A 22,647-nucleotide genomic window follows, 5' to 3' on the forward strand; every position below is an offset into this window, starting at 1 on the left:
TCTACATAATAAAGTACCACAAAAATTCTAAATTACCACGATGCTTTTAATTATTATACTTCCCTACTTTTCATTTAATTATTTTTAACCACTTCAATCATCCTCTTTTTTGTCGTTTAAATGAATTGAAATCGACGGATTATTGATATTTCTACAAGCAATATTTTATTGAAGACTTAAAAGTTATTACTCAACAAATAAAAATTTAATTATTTATTAATTTTATTAAATAAAGGAAAAGATGAACTCAGACGGATTTTTTTTTTAATCATTAACAGACAGAATTTAAGCTGTCTAATTCAGGGAAATCTCAAGGGTCATTGTTCGCATAATACTCTATGATAGTAGATACATATGATCTTTTTCTTATATACATAATATGATCTTGCAACATGAAAAAAAAAAAAAACCATTTTCATCAGTAACTGAAATGATGATCAATGTTTACATTTCCAACAATCTCCCATTTTCGAACTTTGGAGTCCAGAAGACTTACCATGTACACTGCACAATCAAAAGACCTTGTGAATTTGTTTGGACGTTATGCAAAGATATAAACTTCATCGTACCCCTTCCTACAGTCAGACAGCAAACAAAATTCCGTCAGTACATCCATGTGCAAGTAATGAGTAATGCTATTTTTCACACCCATTTCACACCAGCTGACATAACGTATTTTAAGTGGTTGACATGAAAAGTCAAAAAAAAGTGTGAAGATAACATTACTCGCAAGCAATACAATGCAGTCTTACAGGCTATTGAGGCTTACCCAGCCTTCCCACAATAAGTGGGACTGTAATTGTAAATGAGATTATCCAGCACTCTTCCAGCAGGTGGCCTGTTCAATGATTTCCTAGCCTCACTGCACCAAAATACAGGGGTCAACTTAGTTCAGATCGAATATTTGTAAAGAAATAGAAGAGTTGTCCTTCTATTGTTCTGGTGTTTGCACGGTAAGCAGAGCCCTGATTTAGGTTTTGGTCAGAACATAATGTGAAGTATGCAACATGTAAACTGAATATTCGGAAATTTCAGGCTTATATATATAATTGTCACTTTATACAAACATTTTTTGTCTCATTTTTTACTTCTAAAAACACTTGGATGAAGTAGCCTAAGAGGGAAAAAAATAAATTAAAAACAGATATTTGGAAATATGACAAAATAATACAAACATATAAGTCTGTAAGGGTTGATTTTGTTCAGCAGTAGGAATGTAGACCTGAGCATGATGTCAAAAATAGGCAAGAGTCACAATCAATGCAAAAAAGTACCGCTAGCATTCGCGAAGGAGTTCTTTTTCATTCTGTCTTTCTACAGCTACAACAGGGGGAGGGGGAAGGGCAGCGTCCAGGTTTAAAATCATGTTTGCTTTTCAAGACTAAATATTAATGCGAGTCTCATAGGCATGGGAACAGCCCAGAACTTGGTTTCCTCAACCAGAGATATTTCCTCTTTCTACTCTTTTACCTTCCAACACTTCCTCTTCGTTCATAAATGTATCTGGCTTTTACCCCCTTCAGTGTAGTTTTTTTTTTTCCTTTCATTTTGGATGGAGGGGTGGTTTGATAGTGGTCATTCATTTTTAGGAAGAGATAGATTCAAGCACTTTGTTTGGCATATGCACTAAGCTACTTTACCATCAATAGTTTACATAGCTGATAACTGCTAATAATAACACTTTCTCAAGGAACCAACTCTCTAAATTAGCGAGAAAAGGAAAAGGGGGGGCTTTCCTTTTAATTGGTTTTAGGTATTGCCATGCAAAACATCTTTCTATCATATCACTGACTTCTTATGGCTTTTTGTCTTAAAAAAATTGAGCAACCATTTTTGTTGCCTGCGTTTTCACACATATCATGATGGTGATAATGTCGGCTTGTCAAACGTTTGAACTCCGGGACAGTAGCAATATTAAAAATTTCAAATGCCCTTGCAGCAACAAAATCTGCTCCATGAACTAGATCATAACTTTTCACATTATTAAGTCTTAAGGACTAACCTGACCAAAAAGTTTGCAACATGTTGCGTCACCTGAACTGCATCCTCCGAGTGCGGAATCATTGATAAGCCCCATTCAAAAGCATTTTTCTGCACAATGCATATATATGAGACAGAGACTGGTGCTACCACTGCCCGAAAATCGAAAAAAAATAAAATAAAATAAAGTAAGAGAGAGAGATTGACACATGCATCTAAAGATTTAAGTTTGCAACTATATTGCAGTTCAGTAAAGCTGTAACACAGCACACACCAGCCAACTAAGACATTAATGAATCCATTTGGAAAACTCATCATCATACTCTAGTACTATACATCTTTGAAAAAATGACCATTACATAATGAACCTCTCTCTTTTCCGGTATAGCATCTAAGTACAAGACATATTCAGCTCTAAAAATAATATTAATTGTAGGGTAACACTTACTCCAATTCCCTTAGATTACGTTTGATACGCGAAATGGCTATTCCATTAGAAAAAATGAATAGCTTTTATTAGGAATTGAATAAGATGGAATAAAATAGCCTTGGTGTTAGAGTATATGATAAGTATCTAACACTTGGAATAGCCATTCCCATTACCTATGAATGAATGATTATTCATTAAATTGAGGAATAGTTATTCCTCTCAAATTGAGAGAAATAATTATTCCTCAATTTAAGGAATAGTCATTTCCTTCTAAGAATGAGAATGGCTATTCCAAGGCTATTTCATTCTACATTCTTCTATTTCAATAAAAACTACTCATTTTCCTAATGGAATAATCATTCCGCGTATCAAACGTAACCTTATTATTTACTCAAAGTGTTAGAGCCTTTACTCAATGTGTTAGAGCCAACAAAATCATATCTATTTTGGATGAAAAAATTGACAAGTATGCTCGTGTGCTACACTATTTGAAAAGCAGGAAAACTAATGTTTTTTGTTTTTTAAATATTTCATAAAATGGCCTTCACTTGGTACAAAAGGGCCTGATAGGTTGTGTTGTCTTTTTTTTCTTCCGATGAAAAAAAAAAAAGGAAAAGAAAAGAAAAAAGGAAAAAAGAAGTACCACCTATATTGAATTCAAAAACTGGAATGATTCTTGCCTGCAGGCTATGCATATCCACTTACATCTGTTAAAGATTTTATACTTTTCGTTCTTTGGCTACATAGCCAGGTTGCGAGCAAAAAGCGAAACGTTAATTAGCCTTAAGATGGTTATACTACTTACTAAAATAAGTACCGGGGCGGAGCAAGAGGTAATCACTTCAAAGTCAGAGGTATTTGAATGGTACTGAAATTTCTCGCCTACAGTTTGTGTCATAACATTTTATATCGAACTCACCCCCATTGTCATGTATTGGAGATCTGGCATCAAATATAAATCTTCATTCATTCCCACGATATTGTTTTTTTATTCTTTAAATTCAGATCTGTCCTAAGAAACAACTTATAAAAGCCTTCTAGCTGTAAGTGGAAGCTGGCTCTGTGATAAGAGAGCCCCAGAGAGGTAAAATATGTATTTCTTGCCAAGGCAAAATAATAACTGGCCTACAACTTGGATCACATTGTGGAACACTTGACAGACTGCACCAGGGACGAAGAAACTATAAGAAAAATTGAAAGATATTATATAGATTTCAAATATTTGCTCAAGTGGCCAAAAGGAATTTCATGTGGGTTCATCATTAATGTCAAAAGAAAAACTATAACTAAAAATATGAAGAATAAACTTGAGTGCAGTTTTGCCACAGCTAACTCCAACACGGTAGTGAATTTGAATGATTAAAAAAAATGGAGAAGAAAACACAAACACACTCACACAGGTTCTTATTCTAAATGAAACTAGAACGTATTAGAAGTCTTCAAGGAAAATCATGTCAAATAATTGAGATCAATGTGGTATCACATTTTACGCCCTAAAGTTTCTTTGCTATTGATGCCTAGCGTATGTTTTCTATAACCAAGATGATAATGTGAGAGATATCCAAAATTTAATCATGGAGGAGTATATGAGAAAAATATGAATGCAAAGAGTAAACAGATGCTTGTTATCATGAAAATTAGTGGATAATCATGTGTAAAAAGATTATGAGAATTGTTCATAAAAAAATAAAAAATAAAAAAGATTATGAGAAGCACAATATAAGAATACCTCTGGATGCCATTGGAAGGCAGTCACGGGATAACTGTGTGAATGTACTGTGGAGACATAGACCTGATATAAATATCATCACTAAATTCAGAATGCTTCAAGGGGTACAAAGAGAAAATAAATCCCTCACTGAAATAGGATTCTCGGAATTCTTGGATTTAGTAAAATATGTCATGAGACTTTTTGAATCATATAAGATAAAACGGCACGGTTACATTCAGTACCTTATTATCTTCATCTGTGCTAGTTGTCAAAATCTTAAAAAAGCTGGATAGATTCTGGTTCTCTTGAAACCTTTCAGGTGAAATTCCATACTGTCCCATTAAGAAAACAGATAAATTTAGATAATCTATTTTTTTACCCTAAAAACACAGGTAAAACTAGATATAACCAAAATGATTCTAAAAACATACAACTGTAAAAATAGACAACAGGGATATATATATATATATGACAAGAAAACACTAAGAACAAACAAATTGCAGGTCTTTTTCTTTTTTCTAATTTTTTTTAATAGGCAAACGCAACTTATACATATATGGGTTTGAACCAGTAATCACCCTCCACACCTTTTTTAAAGAGAAGATGTCATTTGGTTCAAAGACATGGACCAGAAAATCTTGGGTTCATTGACGTCAAAGAATTTTATATTTTACGCCTCATTAAAGCAATTTGGACTGAAGGTCAAAACCCAAATCCCTTTCATAGTCTTCAGTCAAAATGCAACTTTAAGACTGGGTCAAAGAGGATAACTATTGCAGATGCCCAAATCATGCAGACTATATAATACATTCCCAACTCATACCAGACGACTTCGTCAAGGTTACTCAATAGGATTATTTCCCAGGATATGTGGCACTAATACAACATGATATGTTGGAATTAATGCTTAGTTCATGAAACAAGAAAGTAAATGCTTGTTGGAAATCACAAGAAGCATTAGAATTAAGCAAGAAAAAATTATGATATTCATAACTAGAAGCAAACATGACAAAGTTTGTCTCAGTGATTTCTTTTATTTTTTATAGTTGTGCCATCAATGATTTAGAACTTACCCGATGGTTTTGCATGACAAGGCAATCTGTACTCAATTTTTTAAGCAAATCTGGAGGAAATCTGCAAAATGAATATATATCTAGTTCCAATGTTACTGCTGAAACAACTAAAAGAGCTCAATAAGTGCTTATGCAGATGATAAACCATTACAGAAACTTCAATACCAACACCAAACCTTGTTGGACTTTACTGCAAGACTTTTTCTTTTCTTTTCTTTTCTTTTTGGTGACAAGTAAATATAATTTTATTAATGAGAAAGAAAGAAGCAGGCATCTTAACATTACAACGAAATGCTCAGCAGAGTAAGAAAAGCCAAAAAAGAATAAGCACTGAAACTACCTAAAGCAATCATCCAATCATACAACGATCACATCAACAAAGACCTAACACCATTAAAAGGCTTATTGTTTCTTTCAGACCCTACAATCCACTTAAGGCATAATGGAACAGTGTTACCACCCTTTCCATCAAGTAAACATCTCTTAAGACATTTTGGCATCATCACCCAACGAACCCCGATAAGAGAAAACGCTGAAAACCACCAATTCCTAGCTACTAGGAAATGCAGCAAGACATTATCTACTCGTTCTTCAGAATGTTGAATTTAGTAGGAATGAGAAGGGAAGGGGAAGACAAGTTGTGGTGGGTCCCTTCCAAAAGAGGGTTGTTTGGTGTTAGTTCCTTCTACAAGGTTATAGGTTGTCATGATGGTTCATAGATGTTGTATGTGCAAGAAGAATGGGAAGTCCGTGGACCATCTTCTTCTTCGTTGTGAGGTTGCTTGTGCCAATTGGAATGTTTTCTTCAATCGATTTAGGTTGTCTTGGGTTATGCCTAGACAATTAGTTGATTTGTATGCTTGTTGGTGGACTGCCAACAGTACTCGAAGTGTTATTATGTGGAAGATTGTGCCTTCGTGCCTTTTGTGGTGTCTATGGAGGGAAAGAAACGATAGTAGTTTTGAGGACCACAAGAGGACTTCAAAAGAAATTAAGTCTTTATTTTTTAACACTTTGTATCTTTGGATAGCTACTTATGTTTCTCCTATAGTGATTAGTTATCATGATTTTCTTATTCTTTTTGTCCTGCTAGCTAGGTGGCTTCTCTTGTATACTTCTTGTGTACATGGAGCGTCTTATGCTTCTTATGATATCTCGATTAATTATCAAAAAAATATTTGATTGAAAATTAAGGACGAACCACACATTATTATCATATATGTTATATACTACACCCACATCCTACTAGGTTGATGTGCCATTTAGATCAGCCATTGCTAAACAAAAAAAAAAAATATTCCAAGGCTAATGTGCACTGCCACATCAGCCCAGTAGGATAAGGGTAGGATAGGGGTATAATATATAGCATTACTCTTAACATATACATCAAAAACACAATTCACCTGTCTTGGAGAGGTTACCAGAAACAAGGTTCACTTTTTGGCATTGACAACTACCAATATCATAGAAAATTACATATGGACAAAAAAATAAAAAAAATAAAAAAAGGAGCACAAGATACGTATCTTGAAAGGTAAGCAAGAATGTAGCCTTACAAGAATAAGAAAATTCTTGTCATGCTGAATAGCTATACTAATAAGTAATAACACAAAGGGAAATATGAAAAGACGCATAAATCATACCATGTTTACATTATTATATTATACAGGTTTTCTTATATTATATTTACACAACTATCTTGACATTATTATATATAAAAGACAAGGCAAGAAAAAAAAAATTGGTATTGCATTACCACCCTCAACTGGGATGATTAATAATCCAAACCGACAACCGTGCATACAGTACCCATCCCATAGTACTATGATAATTTTGCAAAGATGGGACGCATGAATCAATCATAAAAACAGGAACCTGATTTATACCAGATCACAATTTAAACTAAAGTGCCACTTTATCCAAGAGATTTTTAATTTACAACACAAAATATGATCTCTTTTTGCACTGAAAATCCAATGTGACACCGGAATTTCATGTTTATAAAGCTTTCCAATTTCTAGAAACTTCAGCTAATAGAGGTTTTATACCACAAAGGCCAACAGAACTTCACTCAAAACCAACTTACCAAAATCAGTGTCCTAGAGCATTTTGCGTTCTATAAGAGCATGTGGATCAATTTTATATTTAACATTATATATATATATATATCTATGTGTGTGTGTGTGTGTGTACTATGTATATAGATAGACATGCAAATTTAAGAAAAGAAAGAGAGACAAGTCTTAGAAAGAACACTGGAGATAAACATTACATGACTCAGGTTTAGCACGTCTCATGCAACTTGAAGAAACAAAGATGTCTGTTCATTTGTATGCGCTATTGTCTGGAGAAAATTTCTTAGGTCAATTCTGATGCCTTTCAACTAAGAAAGACTCAAATAAACAGGAACAGGACAGACAGCGGCTATTCCCCCTCCAAAGGCCAGCTTTCAGAAACAACCATAATTTAAAAAAACCATAAGCAATAGAAACCACATTTAGACTTTGAACTCTTTCTTTTTTTTGGTAAGTAATAGCAATTTATAGTAAAGCGCTAAGGGGCGCAACCCTTATACATGGGAAGTATACAAGAGAGCCCTTAAACGGGTCGAACAGAAAGTAAATTTAAAAAGTCTACAAAAGTAAAGACACTCAAACTATGATGTGGCGCTATCCAAGAATATAAAGTGTTGAGCAACCGCTTCCGCAGCTCCACCATAGGTGTCTCTACATATTCAAACAGACAAGCATTCCGCTCCCTCCAAATACACCACAACAAGCATAGATGAGCTAACCGCCAAACCTCTTTTGCATGCCGACTCCCAATTGCCGCCCCCCAACTAATCAATAACTCCAACACCAATTGTGGCATAACCCACTCAACCCCAAATAAATTAAGAACGTAGCTCCAGAGGGCCCAGGCTACCTCACAATGAAGCAACAAGTGATCAATAGACTCCCCACTCTTCTTGCATAGACAACACCACTCCATTACTATTACATTCCTCTTACGCAAGTTATCATACGTCAAAATATTGCCCAAAGCTGCTGACCATACGAAGAAAGCCACCCTAGTTGGAGCCTTAACACGCCAAATATTTTTCCAAGGAAAGGAAGGAAGAGATGGGCCATCTTTCCTACCGAGCTCTTCATAGAAGGATCTCACCTCAAATAAACCTTTTTTAGAGGGATTCAACGCTAATCTGTCACCCTCACCATGACGAATCGAAGTAGAATATAATCGGTCGAAGAAAGAGAGGACCATATCCATCTCCCAATCCTGAATTTGTCTTGTGAAAAGAACATTCCACTGAATTACACCATTATGGACCACCAAATTATCCGCCACCATCGCGTCTTTGTTCCTTAAAATACAAAATAGAGCTGGAAAGCATTGCTTCAAGGAACTATCCCCACACCACCGGTCATGCCAAAAACTAATATTAGATCCACTCCCCACTTCAAAACGAACTAAATTGCGAAAATTCTCCCACCCCCTCCTTATATGTTTCCATACACCCACTCCAAAGGAACCCAAGACCTCTAACTTTGAACTCTTTCACCTACAGTTAACTTTCAGTCTGCCATGCAACCCATACACTTAAGGAATTCACTAAAACTGAAGAGGTTTTGCACTACCTAATAGGGTCAAACTCAAGCTAAACCATTCATGGAGATTCAGATTTCCAAGATTTAGCATACTTTCTGGATAAAGTATGTTCATTTCGCAGAAGCTCTATTCATTCTCTTGTAACAAAACTTCATTATGAAGTGGTGAAGCCAAATCCAAGCAAGGAATAAAACATGAAAAGAAACAAATAAAGAAAGAGTTTGCATCAAGCCCAAGACTTGCCTTCTACTGCAAGACAAGCAATGTCTTCTTAGGTGGAGACAAGTGACACAATCGATTTCTGTGCTACTGCCCTTCCCTTCATCAAGTAGGCCAAAGAACCCAGCTCTTACTAATGATGATCATGTGATGCAGCACATTCAAAATCAACGATCAGCCTAACTTATTACCAAAGGAAAGCAGGAATCAAGCCCTTGGCTTATTTCCTTCACAATGTCTTCTAGTGCAGATGCGAAAAAAAATTGGATAATGGCTCATTAAGTCTTCAAGCTTGATTTTTTGAACATTCTTTTGATAATGTCATCATAGTTCAATTATCTACGGACTTATATATCATATACAATGGTATTCAATGGTTCTATAAATAATATACCCACAGAAAACCCTCATTTAGTTACAGGGGAAACTTTAACTCTGGCTTATACATTTTATACTTTGTTACTAACACTTACTATAATCTTTTGAAATTGTATTGTATGTAATTTAAAAGAAAAAGAGGGTCCAACATTTCTATTGGGAATTCAACCTATGTTAACCATGCATAGGGATATTTAAAAAGATAATAATAATAAATTGATCGCATTTAAGGCATGCCTGGCAAAATATGTAGATGCCTTTCAGGATTATTGTGTCAGATACAGTTCCAACACGTAGCTCCTTCCCTTTAAAAGAGCCACTGACGATGTCGCTCTTAATTGGCTAGGGAAGAATCGTCCCACTTGGAAGTGCAAGATTGAGGCTTCAAGCCTGGCACCAACCAGGGGGGCCATGCCAATTGAGATACTCTTTTGGTCTAGCTTTTTGGACCTTGGTAGTCTTTTAGCTTATTCTTCTTCTACTTACAGCATCAGTTTTCTTCTGCATCGCCATCTTAGAACAACTTCAAAGTTGTATAACTAACTTATTAGTCAAGCTAAAGACTTCTATGCAAAATCTCTTAGTTGTCAATTCTTTATATTTTCTCTTTCTTCTAATTAAAAAAAAGTATGGTCCACCAACAGTATGGCTGTCAGAAACAAATAATAACATTCTAATGTTTTATGTTTGTGTACACACACATGCCTTCACTAATTCATAAGTACTAACTTTTGGGTTTTATTGAACATCAAATTTCTTCACCACAGCAAAAAGGCTATGTTTGTTAAAGTTTTCAAGAACTCTTTTCTATTTTCAAAAACAAAAACAGAGTTTTCTCATAACAATTAACAAACGATTTACTTTTCAAAACACAACTACTTTTTTGTTTTTGATAAGCACTCGAAATTATCATTAAAAGCGTAAGGCGCTCCAGGTACACAGAAAGTATACAAAAGAAAACACCTATATGGGAACAAAAAGAACTAGTAAATCATGATAACTAATCATCAAATGGTAAACAAAAGCAGCTATCTAGAGATACAAAGTATGGAAGAATAAGACAGAATCTCCTCCAGAGCTCTCTCACAGTCCTCAAAACTTATGTTGTTTCTTTCCCTCCATAGACACCATAAAAGGCACAAAGACACCATCTTCCACACAACTGCACTCCGAGAACTGCTAGCAATCTACCAATAAGAAAACAAGGCAACTACTTGTCTAGGTGTAATCCAAGACAACCCAAATCAACTGAAGAATACATTCCAAATGGCACTGAAAACTTGACAATGGAGAAGAAGGTCCACATACTCCCCATTTCATTTACACATGTAGCACCTATCGACTACAGTGACGTGCCACTTCTTGAGAGATTATCCGTGGTAAAGATCTTCCGTAGAGTTGCCAACCAAGCAAAAAATGTCACCCTTAAAGGAACCTTAGTTCGCCAAGCACTCTTCCTTGGGAAATGAAAGTCAACATTATTACTCATGACACTGTAGAAGGATTTAACAGCAAACAACCCTCTTTTGGAGGAGACCCACCACAACTTGTATTCACCTTCCCGTCTCACTCTAACTGAATACAACACCCTAAAAAATGAGGCAAAGGCATCTACCTCTCAATCATGAGCCACTCTAGCAAAGCTCACGTTTCACTAATTGGATCCACCGGAAATCTCCAAGAGAGCTGCAACAGATGCATCATTTACACACGCAATAGCAAAGCTCACGTTTCACTAATTGGATCCATCGGAAATCTCCAAGAGAGCCGCAACAGATGCATCATTTACGCACGCAATACCAAATGAATCTGGAAAGACATTCTTAAGGGCCTATCCCCACACCAAGAGTCATGCCAGAACATAACCTTAGATCCATCTCCCACCTCAAATATGGTATGTCTGGAGAACTTCCCCCAACCTTTCCTAATATTCTTCCATAACCGTACCCCATTTGCTCCAAGAGGCTCATTAGAACTCCAACCACCCGAAGAACTTCCAAATTTAAAGTCCACCACTCTCCACCAAGCCTCTCTCATGCCCATAGCGCAAAGCCATTTCCCTAAGAGGGCACAATTAAACTTCACCAAGTTCCGAACCCCTAACCCTCCTTTAGAGACTGGCAAAAAAACCTTAGTCTGGCTTACCAAGCGATATTTGAACTCTTTTCCTAGTCCACCCCATAAGAAATTACGCTAAAGCTTCTTTTCAAAAAAAAATAAAACACAAGATACTTTTTAAAAAACAGTGCACAATACGCATTTTAGAAAACTTTCCACACCTTCTTATAGGAATATTTTGAGAAAACATCTGCTTATTTTTGGAGAACTAGAAGCTGACTTATTACTTAAAAAAGAAAAAACTACACTTAGCCCCCCTAAACTTACACCTCAATTGCAATGTCCCCTCAAACTTTAAAAAAATTACAATTGACCCCCCAAACTACTTGTGCCTTTCACTTAGCCCCCCGCCATTAGACTTTTAAGTTAAATTGGACAGCAAATGCATAATATGACATGAAATGTCCATTATACCCTTGACGAGGCTTGTTAAGTGTGTTTAGGGTTTCTAAGGTGTGTTTTGGGTTTATGCTTAGATGTGTGGCTAATGTTAGAGTTTGGACTTGCAAAACGGAAAGTTTGACCTTTCAGTATGTCCGAAGATGGATCTGAGCGTTTGCAATAATCACCCTCTCTCTCTCTCTCTCTCTCTCTCTCTCTCTCTCTCTCTCTCTCCACCTTGACGTTGTCGGTCTCTTTGATAGCGATGGCGTGTGTGTGTGTGTGTGTGTGTGTGTGTGTGTGTGTCTCTCTCTCTCTCTCTCTCTCTCTCCACCTTGACGCTGTCGGTCTCTTTGATAGCGATGGCGTGTGTAGGCGTGTCCCGCTAGATCTCAGCCTTGGTCCTCCTTAGATCTTCTTTTCTCATGGAGAGCTGATTTCAGGTGAGCCTTAAGATGGAAAGGAGGTTCTTAGTGGAGTCAAAATCTTTCATACTCTCGGTCTTGGATGGGGCGTCGGTGCTGCGGGTGGAAGAAATGGAGAACGACTTCTTCAGTGAGGTCCTCCTAAGCAACCAGTGCACCGTTTAGCTAGCGTCAACGATGAAGGTTCTTTTGGGTTTCCCTGGAGATAAAGAGTTTGTCAAATCTTACAGGGAGGAGACGAATTCTGATCGTGCGTAGAGATGGGAACAAAGATGGTCGGTTTTTAGAGACAATTTCGGCAACTGTGGATCTAGGTCTGTCGACTTCCAAGGTTGGGTGTGTTTCTGATCCTGGGGTAGCTGTTTCTGATCCTAAGGTGTTGGACCCTGAAGTGGATCTTGTTTCTGCGAAGTGTTTTCGTCGTCCCACGATTGCCCATGGGAGTTCTCATCGGTCGGCGACGACTTTGAAAGATGTCATCTTCCGCAGCTCACACGCAACTCGAGCCCAGCCTCCACCTTTACGGCATTCAGGGAGCCAAATAGCCCCTTTCCGACCACCCTCAGCGAAAACAATCACCTCTAGGTAGCGGACAGACTTGTTCTCTCCCCCTCGAACCATCAAAACCTTAACGTCCTCCCGAAAGTACTTGACAAAGTCCTTCACTAAAACCTCCAAAGCCTCTTCGACGATAGCCAGCAACCAAACAGAACTTTGAAGACCCAAAAAAATGGTCCCACAAAACCCCTTTCTCCTCTCCTCCAAGCGTAAATCCGACACTTCAGACTTCGCGAAAAAGGAGAAGCGTTTGGCTTCCACAGATAAGCACCGCTCCATCCTCTGCCAACCTAAAAAGCTAGGAGAGGTAAATACCCTGGAACCATACCGGCGAGAGTTCCCTCGATACCACCTATCAAAACACAGCACCAAAACTAGCTCGGAAAAGTAGCAAAACAGTGAGAAAACCCAACTGTCGACCCAAACAGAGACGAGACAGAATGGAACTCTAACAGCAAACCATCTTTCACACTATTGCACAATGAAGACTACCAAACTGTCCACTCCAAAAGGCGAAAGGTCTACCACTCGTCTAGGCATGACCCAATCTCGAGGTCTGCCGCTTCCTAAGGTTTTCCATAGTGAGAATCTTCCCTAACATTTCCAACCAAGCAAAAAAGTCTCTCAAAGAAACCTTATTCCGCCAAATACTCCTCCAAAGGAAATGATTACTATCGAGGGGGAATTAGAAAGTAATTCTACATATACATTAAGTGTTCATCAAGTGTCCATCAAAAAATGAGATGACTTTTAAAATCACCATTGAGCGTGTGATTGATCAAATTATGATTTTGATTAAGTAGTGATTTTAAAAGCCACCTTATTTTTTGATGGACACTTAATGTACATGAAGAATTACTTGGAATTGGGACATTATACAATGATCTGATATCAAAGAACCCTATCCCCCCCCCCCCCCTTCCGATCTCAGTCTAAAGGAGTGCAACATATTAAAGAATGAGGTAAAGAAATCCACCTCCCAGTCATGCACCACTCTAATAAAATTAACCTTCTACTAATAAGAGTCACTAGAAAATTCCACTTGATCAAGCACAAAAGCATCCTTAAATCGAGCAATACTGAATAACTCCGAAAAGCTTCCTTAAGGGTGTGATCCCCACACCACACATCATGCCAAAATTTAAGCTTAGAACCGTCACCCACCTCAAATCTAGTATGACTAGAAAACTCCCCCAACCCCTCCTGATGTTTTCCCATAGACTCACCTCATATGACCCATGAACATCATTAGAGCACCACCCACCCCACAAGCTGTCATATTTAAAATCCACTACCACCCTCCATAGAGCTTCGCTCTCATACACATGGCGCCATAGTCGCTTAGACCAATTTATCGGGTGAAATTTGAACTCTTCACCAACACCACCCCCATAAGAAGTCCCATTGTAACTTCTCTATGCAATTGGCAACACCAGCAGGGAGAGGGAAAAGAGACATGATGTGAGTATGCAAATTAGATAGACATGAAAAACAAGCATGTGTTTTCTCAAAATAAACATGTTAGAGTTTGTTTCTTTGAAAACACAACACTTTTCAAAAAGTTAACCAAATAATTTTCTTCTGTGGATCCCACAAAAAACACTTTTCAAATGTGAACTCCACTGAAAACACTTCGAAACTTTTTGTCAAATAAAAAAAAAAACAATTTTCAAAACATTTGACAATGGCAAGAGTGCTCGATTAATTATGATTCTAGGGGTTTTGGTTCTAACCGGGGCAAAGGCAAGAGTACTCTTGCTGTGGTGTAATGGTCTCTGGGTTTTGTGGGCTGGTTTCTGTTGGGGTGTTTGGGTTTCCTTCTGTTTTTGGGTTTTGCGGGTGTTTTTTCTTTTTTCTTTCTTTTTCCTGTTTTGGTGTCCTTTTTTGGTATACCTCCTGTATGCTTAGGGGCAACTTTACCCTTTTTATAAATTTTTCTACTTACCTATCAAAATAAAAAAATAAAAAAAACATTTAATAAACACAGGCATACTTTTTTCTTTTGTCTTTTTCTTTTCTTTTTGTTCTTTTCAAACCAGCCAAAGACAAAAAGGGCTTCTAGAAAACGTTAATATTAATGATGCAGCCATGGAAAAATGATTTGTTCCTACTTCGCAATGTCATTAATTTCAAGATTTATTCTGTGGGGTCAACATGTGACTTCCAATTGGAGCAAAAGTCCTATAGTTTTAGAGGTTGTCATTAGGAGCCTAAAGTTAAATACGATTTTAATTTGGATTTTTATTTTATAAGTTCTAGTTAAATTTATAATGAGGTAGATCTTAAATTTTATGCAATTCCTGCAAATTGGGGGTATTTAGGTAATTGGATTTAAGTCTAGAATTTTGTAGGAGATTCTAAGTGCCTTGGGTTCATTTTCCTCGAGTCCAAGTTAATCTTTAGTTGTGTTTCATTAGGTCTTTAACTTACTACTAGCACAAGAAAGAATCCTAAGAGTTGAAAGTCAATATTCCATTATCAGAATCTAAACTATCAAAAATACTCAAAAGTCAAAACATACTAGGATAGTTCAAAACTGATAAAGAAATATTGATGGATACCATTCACAGCTTCTGAAGAGTTACAAACGTTTCTCTTTTTTTCTATCTTTTGCAACCCCAAATCAAGCCCTTTTCCTTACCAATTGAGACCCTCAAAACCACACGTTTTCCCTACCAAATAGCTATCAATGACCTGTTCAACCACCAAGATATTCCCAAACACAGCCGCTGCCCAGAAATTTTTAACAACCTGTTTGCTTTAAGAAACACAGTTATTCCCCATCATTTCATAATTCTAGTCAATCTTCGAACCCTATCCCTCTCTTTTAAATCTTAAATCCTCGATCCACAAACTCCTAACCCTAAGCCCACCACAAGCACACATAGGCAAATTCCCTATATCTATCCCACATCAATTAATTGCTTATAATCGTAATGGTACTAGATAACTTATCAAGTTTAATTACATTGAAATCAGAGGGTATATATATATATTATTAAAGACAATATACCTTTGAAACACGGTTCCTTCAATATGTGAGTTTTCCATAAATTGAAGAGTAGATGCCTGATCTGTTGCATTAAATGCTTCAAGAATATAACGGTCCTATTATCAAGAAAAGAAATGTCAGTCATGAAATCAAAACAAATCCTTTCAAAAGAATTATTAGACCTTCAAACATTTACATAACGTGAAATCAACAAAACCAGAAGCCTAAGATGTTTCTTATCTCCATTGTGAATGCAAACTAAAGATCATCTACCCATTCAAGGGATGATGTTTAATGGTCTTGATTGGTATGCCAAAGAGTGCTCATAGAAAAGAAAAAAAGAAGGAAAAAAAAAATGTAAGCCAGAAGGATCACGGCTACCAGTCCTTTAAACTAATGTAAGGCATAAAGTAGGAAGTAACATATGACTAGTACTCAGTCTAGTCATGTGTGGCTAACCATTTGATAATGCATATGTCACATCATATGATTCTTCTCATGTCAACAACTTAATTACTTTAATCGCCTACAGGAAGAAACAAAATTAACTAGTTCTGAAACTGAAAGTCACTTTGGAGTACCAATTCAACAGGGAAGAAGAAGAAGAAGAAGTAATGAACCAAAAACCGTTTTGCAAAATATCCACAAATCATGAGAAACATAGGCTACCTTGCTGATGATCATTGTTACTAGCTCGAAACCTAAGCATATGGCATACAACGGAAAATGGTCACCAGCATCATTCTTTGCTAAAATTCTCTGCATTAACAGATAATTGATAGGTTATTGCAAGTGAAGCCCTAAGTCCAAGTTAGAAAAACACATACTTTATTTTCCTGATATGTTAAAAACGAATGAGTTCATAAATGAAAAGGTATACCTCAGCATGCACTTTATTGACAAAGTAATATCATATTGGTGGGTAATTCTTCAAGGAACAGATGTAAGTTTTGTATGTACAAATTAGAAGGTTAACAAACCAACCTTAACTACTAGGTGAGAAATGGAAAAAAGGAGAAGACATGAGATGAAATTAGAAAACCTGTGGATTTCAGCTTAGCTGGTAATGTAACTTCTTCTTGTACCAAATTCTGCTTACACCTTTTTCAAAAAAAAATCAGCTTACACCAAGGGGAAGGTCTTCAGGGAAAGCCCTACTAGTTAGGCAGCCAGGTCTGATGGACCTCAAACAGAAACTTAATATATATATATTCCGACACTTCAGACTTTGCGAAAAAGGAGAAGCGTTTGGCTTCCACAGAGAAGCACCGCTCCATCCTCTGCCAACCTAAAGAGCTAGGAGAGGTAAATACCCTGGAACCATACCGGCGAGAGTTCCCTCAGTACCACCTATCAAAACCCAGCACCAAAACTAGCTCGGAAAAGTAGCAAAATGGTGAGAAGGAGCAGGGGTGTTTCTCGAACGGTATACTAACTTGGGTAAGGATAGCTTGGCGTGGCTGTTAGCTTAGGAGGGCTCTCTCTCCCAGACAATCTGGCGGCGCCATAACCTCTTCGGTCCCATATAGAAGAAGAATAACGACATAACACATTGGACTCACAATCCTCAAATAGGCATCGATTCATTTCTCTCCAAATACTCCACATTAAGAATGCTGGAATAACTTCCAAGATAGCCTCCTTGAAATGTCCTTGCCCTTGAGTCCTCCAACAATGAAGTAGTTCTTGGATGTTGCTACACATCGCCCACGCAACTTCAAATAAGTTGAGAACCAAGTGTCATAGATCGCTAGTATACTCACAATGGAAGAAAATGTGATCAACGATCTCCTCATTATTTTTACAGAGACAACACCAATGAACAAGGATGATAGCCCACCTTCTAAGATTATCAGCAGTAAGGATTCTACGCCAAGCTGTCGTCCAAGTAAAGAACACAATGTGAGGCGGGGTCTTAACCTTTCAAACACTTTTCTAGGGAAAGGAGCTCGGCTCTCCAATCTGTACCTTGTTGTTGGTTGGGATCCATAACAATCTATCTGCTTCCCCTGATGGATTGTAGAGTATAGAACTGAGTCAAGAATATGTCTCCCCCTGTAAATGCATTATGGTTGTTTGATATGAGCGATCCCAGCACCTGTTTCATTCTGATAGCTAAGACTTTGGCTAGGATTTTATAAAAGTAGCATTAAGGCTCTTCTTGAACATCTCATGCCCATGAAAATTGTGAAAAACACGCATCAGATCATCCTTCACTATATCCCAACATGACTAAAAGAAAGCAATAGTCAAGTCATCAAGGCCCGATGCTTTGTCTCCATCCATACTAAGCAACGCCTGAAGAACTTCCTGAAACGCTCTTTCCAACAAATTCGCTTCTGCATAATCTTAAAAGGGAAACTCCAACCCACCAAATTTAGGGCACCAATGAACTATTTCATTAAAAAGATTCTTGTAAAACTGAATGATTTTATCATTGACTCTTGATCAAAAGTAGTATAGCCATTATACAAAGACTAGCAAACAAAATTGTTCCTCCTGAGAGAGTTAGCAATACGGTGAAAAAACCTAGTGTTGTCCCCTTCTTTTAACCAAGTCACTTGGATTTCTGCCTCCAACTGACTTCTTGCAAAAGAGCAACTTTCGCCTTCACCCTCCGGACTTTCTCCTCTTCTTCTAGAGATTGCTCCTCTTCTAAGCAATCAAGAGACTACATCTCCTCCAATAAGGACTTCTTCCTCCCCGCAATATTAGGATTGTACAAGCGGGCAATTATTAATTGCAACTAACCGCTATCCGCATAATTGCTTTGGTATGCTGTTGGCAAAAATTACTAACCGCATATGCGGATGTGGATTGTGGTTTTAGAGTAGGCGGATGCAGTTATTAACTGCATCTGCATACCCATATATATAAATATGTTGTGTTGGTATAGGGTTTCATCTTTAGTTTAGGGTTTTTTCTCTCCCATCTCACACTCACACCGCAGCTCTCTCACTCTCTCAGCCTCTCAGTGAAACCCACAAGCACCGTGCAACACCGCCGCCCACAAGCCACCGTGCAACACCGAGCCCAAAGTCACTAGCACCACCGACGACCCACCTAGCCACCACCCAATCAGAAGAGGTAACTTTCCTCTTCTTTTTTTTTTTTTTCTTCCTTTTGATTTAGGGTTTAGGTAGAATCTGTTTTAGTTAACATTGCTTTTGGTTTGCTGAGCATTTTTCTGGGTGTTTTGGGGGCCATTCAAATGTTGGTGTATGGGATCTTCTGAGCATTTGTCTTGTTTGTCTTGGCCGAATGATTATAGTTTTGCCTTGGGTTGTTTCTCTTATTCCGGAAGATCTACTTTTGAAGTTGAACTTACTGAGCTTCTCATCATTTAATTTTTCAAGCTTTAATATCTATCCTCTTCTGCCAAATGGCTATAACATACATGTTAAAATGTTATCTTGCAAGAATATGAACCCTATGTAGATGAACAAATTCATTAGCATCAACAATCTCTTAATTTCATGTTTTCGTCCATCCTTTTGTTTTCCCTATGCGTGAGGTCTGCAATAAGTTGCACCAATGCATTATGTTTGTGACTTCTGCCATATGATCTTGTTAAAGGGGACTTGTTTTGGGGGTTGAATTTTGGTGGGGTTTTGGGGGAATGGGGTTTTATCTAAAACATTAAAGCTTAAAAAAAAAACACTAAAACACGAACACAAAGTTTCAAAATCATTTAAAATATACCCTAAAAAAAAAGGCCAAAATAAGGCTCAAAACACTTAAATAGGCCCAAAAGGCCAATTACCTGATAGGCAGTTAGCGATGCGGTTTTGCCTTCAATAACCACGCGAATAGCAGTTAGTAACTGTCCGCATAGACGAGCGGATGCGGTTACCTAAAAGTGATAACCGCATAATGCAATTATCGATGTGGTTATAAGCAATAATCGCATCTGCATCTGCATGTACAACCCTACTCAATATTACCGAATACCTCATTGCTCCATCATTTTAAATCCAATTTCCGCCCTTTTAGTTTATTAGCCAAAATAAAGCAAAGAGTGCCAAGGAACTTATCCGAATCCCACCACCGTTTCACCATATCTACAAAATCCTATGCTTTCAACCACATGTTCTCAACTTTAAATGAGTGTGACCCTCTAGGCAAACCTTCACCAGTTACCAATTTTACATTTTTTTTTTTTTTTGATAAGTAAGAAGACTTTATAAATTAAAGCGTAAGGCGCTCCTAGGTATACAAGAAGTATACACAAGAAAAACCAAAGCTAACCCACAAAAACCCAACAAAACCAACAACCTAAACCCCCCGAAATCGAAGAAAAACTCCAAATCAAACTACAATAGAACCCAACTAAGATACAAAACAACCTACCACCCACCAAAGCACACAAACCTACATCATGTGTGCCTTGCCTTTCCTACTCCTAGAGGGATCTTTCGCATCGCCATAATTGATGGAGCTATGCAAATTCAGTAGCTCCCTTTTTCCTTTAGACAATTTACATTAGAAAAATTGTGGTTTACTTTGAAAAATTTAGAAGGCCAAAGCTAGACTTTCATGTGTAGCTTTCCACACTTAGGTCACGTTTGATACACGAAATAACTATTCCACTAGAAAAATGAAAAGTTATTACTGGAAATAAAAGAAGATAAAATGAAATAGTTATTCTTATTCCTTAGTTTGGTGACAATACATATAGTTTTACTAGAATTGAACCAAAATTACTAAAATAACCAAATTAAAAAAAAAAATTAATAATAATAATAATACTAAAACTCAAAATGAATGAATTCTATGGGTTGTCGACCACTCCCAATTGCACCAAAGGTGGTGCACCATCCCAACAAATTTCACACACCACTTCCTCCGCCGACAAGTCCTAGATTTGGTAGCAACTCCAACACTACTCTCAATTCCCCAATTTCAACAACTACCTCGCTTTCATTCTCGAATGCGCCGAGGTACCCCCAATTCCTCTTCTATTTTTCCAGAAATAATTGGGTAGTTTATCATTGAATTCTCAAGAGAAATCGGTTCTTTTTGTAGGTGGGTACTGATTTTGATCGGATTGTTATACAAATGTGTTTTTGGCTTTGATTGAAGCGGTTGGCTGTCTGGGAAGTAGGGAGTTGATTGGAGAATATTGGGTTCTGTTAGGTTTTATATGTATTTGTTAAAAAATTGATTTCTTTGGATTTTTTTTTTAAAAAAAATAATAATAATAAATAATAAATAATAATGTAGGTCTTTTTGGGAAAACATAGCCTATTCCTCTAGGAATGACTATTCTTCTCCTTTAGAGGAATAGTATTTCTCTACAGAGGGTAATAGGTATTCCCAAAGAAATAGCTATTCCTAGGAAATTTGGAATGATGTGCAACCAAAAAAAAAAAAGGAATAGTTATTCCATGGGAATGGCTATTCAATTCCAAGACCTCTTTCGCAAACCAAACGAGCCCTTAGTTTTCTTAAAATTACTCGAGAAAATTTCAATAAATCATCAAGACCTGCATTGAGGGTCATTTTTTCCTTGTGTCAAAGTGAATATCAATGCACATGTTGCATAACACTTCATATTTTCATTTTCATTCTTTTTCCATACGAATCTGACTTCAAATGATCCAATGTCAAGTTGCCATCTTAGGCTGAATTTTCTTTTCCTTCCTTTTTTATTGAAAGACAAGCAACTTAAAAGCACATTCGAACTTAATAAGGACCTGAACACAGTCACATGAATGCTTTTTCACCATTCACTCCCATTTAAGGCAATACTTAGTAAAACAAATAAAACAAATGAATAAAGATCAAGGTTGTGCATGAGTCAGTTCAGTTGATTACAGGAGAACATTTCTATCCAAACAGACTTTGTTAGGTTGTAGAAATTCCCAAACGAGCTGGAATGAAGACACCATTAAAACTTTTTTTTTTATAAGTAAGAAACCAATCTCATTAAAAAAGCATAAGGCGCCCCTTAATACACTGAGAGTATACAAGGAAACACCTAATTAGAAAGAGAAAAACGAGTGAGAAAGTCAGCAAAAGTAAAAAAACAAAGGGTGGACATAAGCCGTAATCCAAAAGTACAAAGGCAGAACAAGGATAGAATCTCTTCTAAGGTACTTTCCTAATCCTCAAAGCTCCTATTGTTTCTTTCCCTCCATAGGCACCAAAAGAGGCAAACAGGCGTCATTTTCCAAACCACGGTGTTCCTTGGCCTTCCAAAGGACCACCAACAAGCAAGCATGTCAATAACCCATCTGGGTATAACCCAAGACATCCCGAAACGACTGAAGAGAGAACTCCACACAGCAGAAGCCACATCGCAGTGGAGAAGAAGATAATCCACGGACTCCCCAGTCTTCTTATACATATACCATCTATTTATCACAATAACATGATGCTTCCTAAGGTTGTCTAAGGTAAGAATCTTGCCAAGAGTCGCAGACCACACTAAAAAGGAAGCCCTTGAGGGAGCTTGAGTGCGCCAAATGCTTCTCCAAGAAAAGGACCTACTCCCAGAGCAAGCCAAGGAGTAAAAGAAGGACTTGACCTTGAACAAATCTCGTTGAGTGAAACACCTGGAAGAAAGAAACAAAATCATCCACCTCCCAATCATGAGCATCCCTAGTGAAGCTCACGTTCCACTGGTTGGAATCGCCCAAAAACTCCAAATTATCCGCAACAGAGACGTCCTTTACACAAACAATACCAATTAGAGCTGGAAAAACTACTTTAAGAACCGTATCCCCACATCACAAATCATGCCAAAAACTAATTTTGGAACCATCCCCCAC

General features: G+C 37.3%; 1 protein-coding gene across 1 annotated transcript in view; it reads right to left on the reverse strand.

Annotated features, from left to right (window-relative positions):
* Nucleotides 1-242: 242 nt before the first annotated feature.
* Nucleotides 243-22,647, reverse strand: part of LOC133875110 (gamma-glutamyl hydrolase 2-like) — a 30,571-nt gene continuing 8,166 nt past the window's right edge. Inside the window, exons 3-10 of the mRNA XM_062313114.1 lie at nucleotides 16,544-16,633; nucleotides 15,896-15,990; nucleotides 5,195-5,255; nucleotides 4,364-4,453; nucleotides 4,140-4,202; nucleotides 2,003-2,091; nucleotides 770-862; nucleotides 243-575 (exon numbers count right to left, since the gene is read on the reverse strand). Coding sequence (XP_062169098.1) covers nucleotides 542-575; nucleotides 770-862; nucleotides 2,003-2,091; nucleotides 4,140-4,202; nucleotides 4,364-4,453; nucleotides 5,195-5,255; nucleotides 15,896-15,990; nucleotides 16,544-16,633 — 615 coding nt within the window. The 3' untranslated portion in view covers nucleotides 243-541. The remainder of the gene's footprint in view (nucleotides 576-769; nucleotides 863-2,002; nucleotides 2,092-4,139; nucleotides 4,203-4,363; nucleotides 4,454-5,194; nucleotides 5,256-15,895; nucleotides 15,991-16,543; nucleotides 16,634-22,647) is intronic.

Source organism: Alnus glutinosa, chromosome 8 (genome assembly GCF_958979055.1).
Source record: "Alnus glutinosa chromosome 8, dhAlnGlut1.1, whole genome shotgun sequence".
In the NCBI taxonomy this organism is placed as follows: Eukaryota; Viridiplantae; Streptophyta; class Magnoliopsida; order Fagales; family Betulaceae; genus Alnus; species Alnus glutinosa.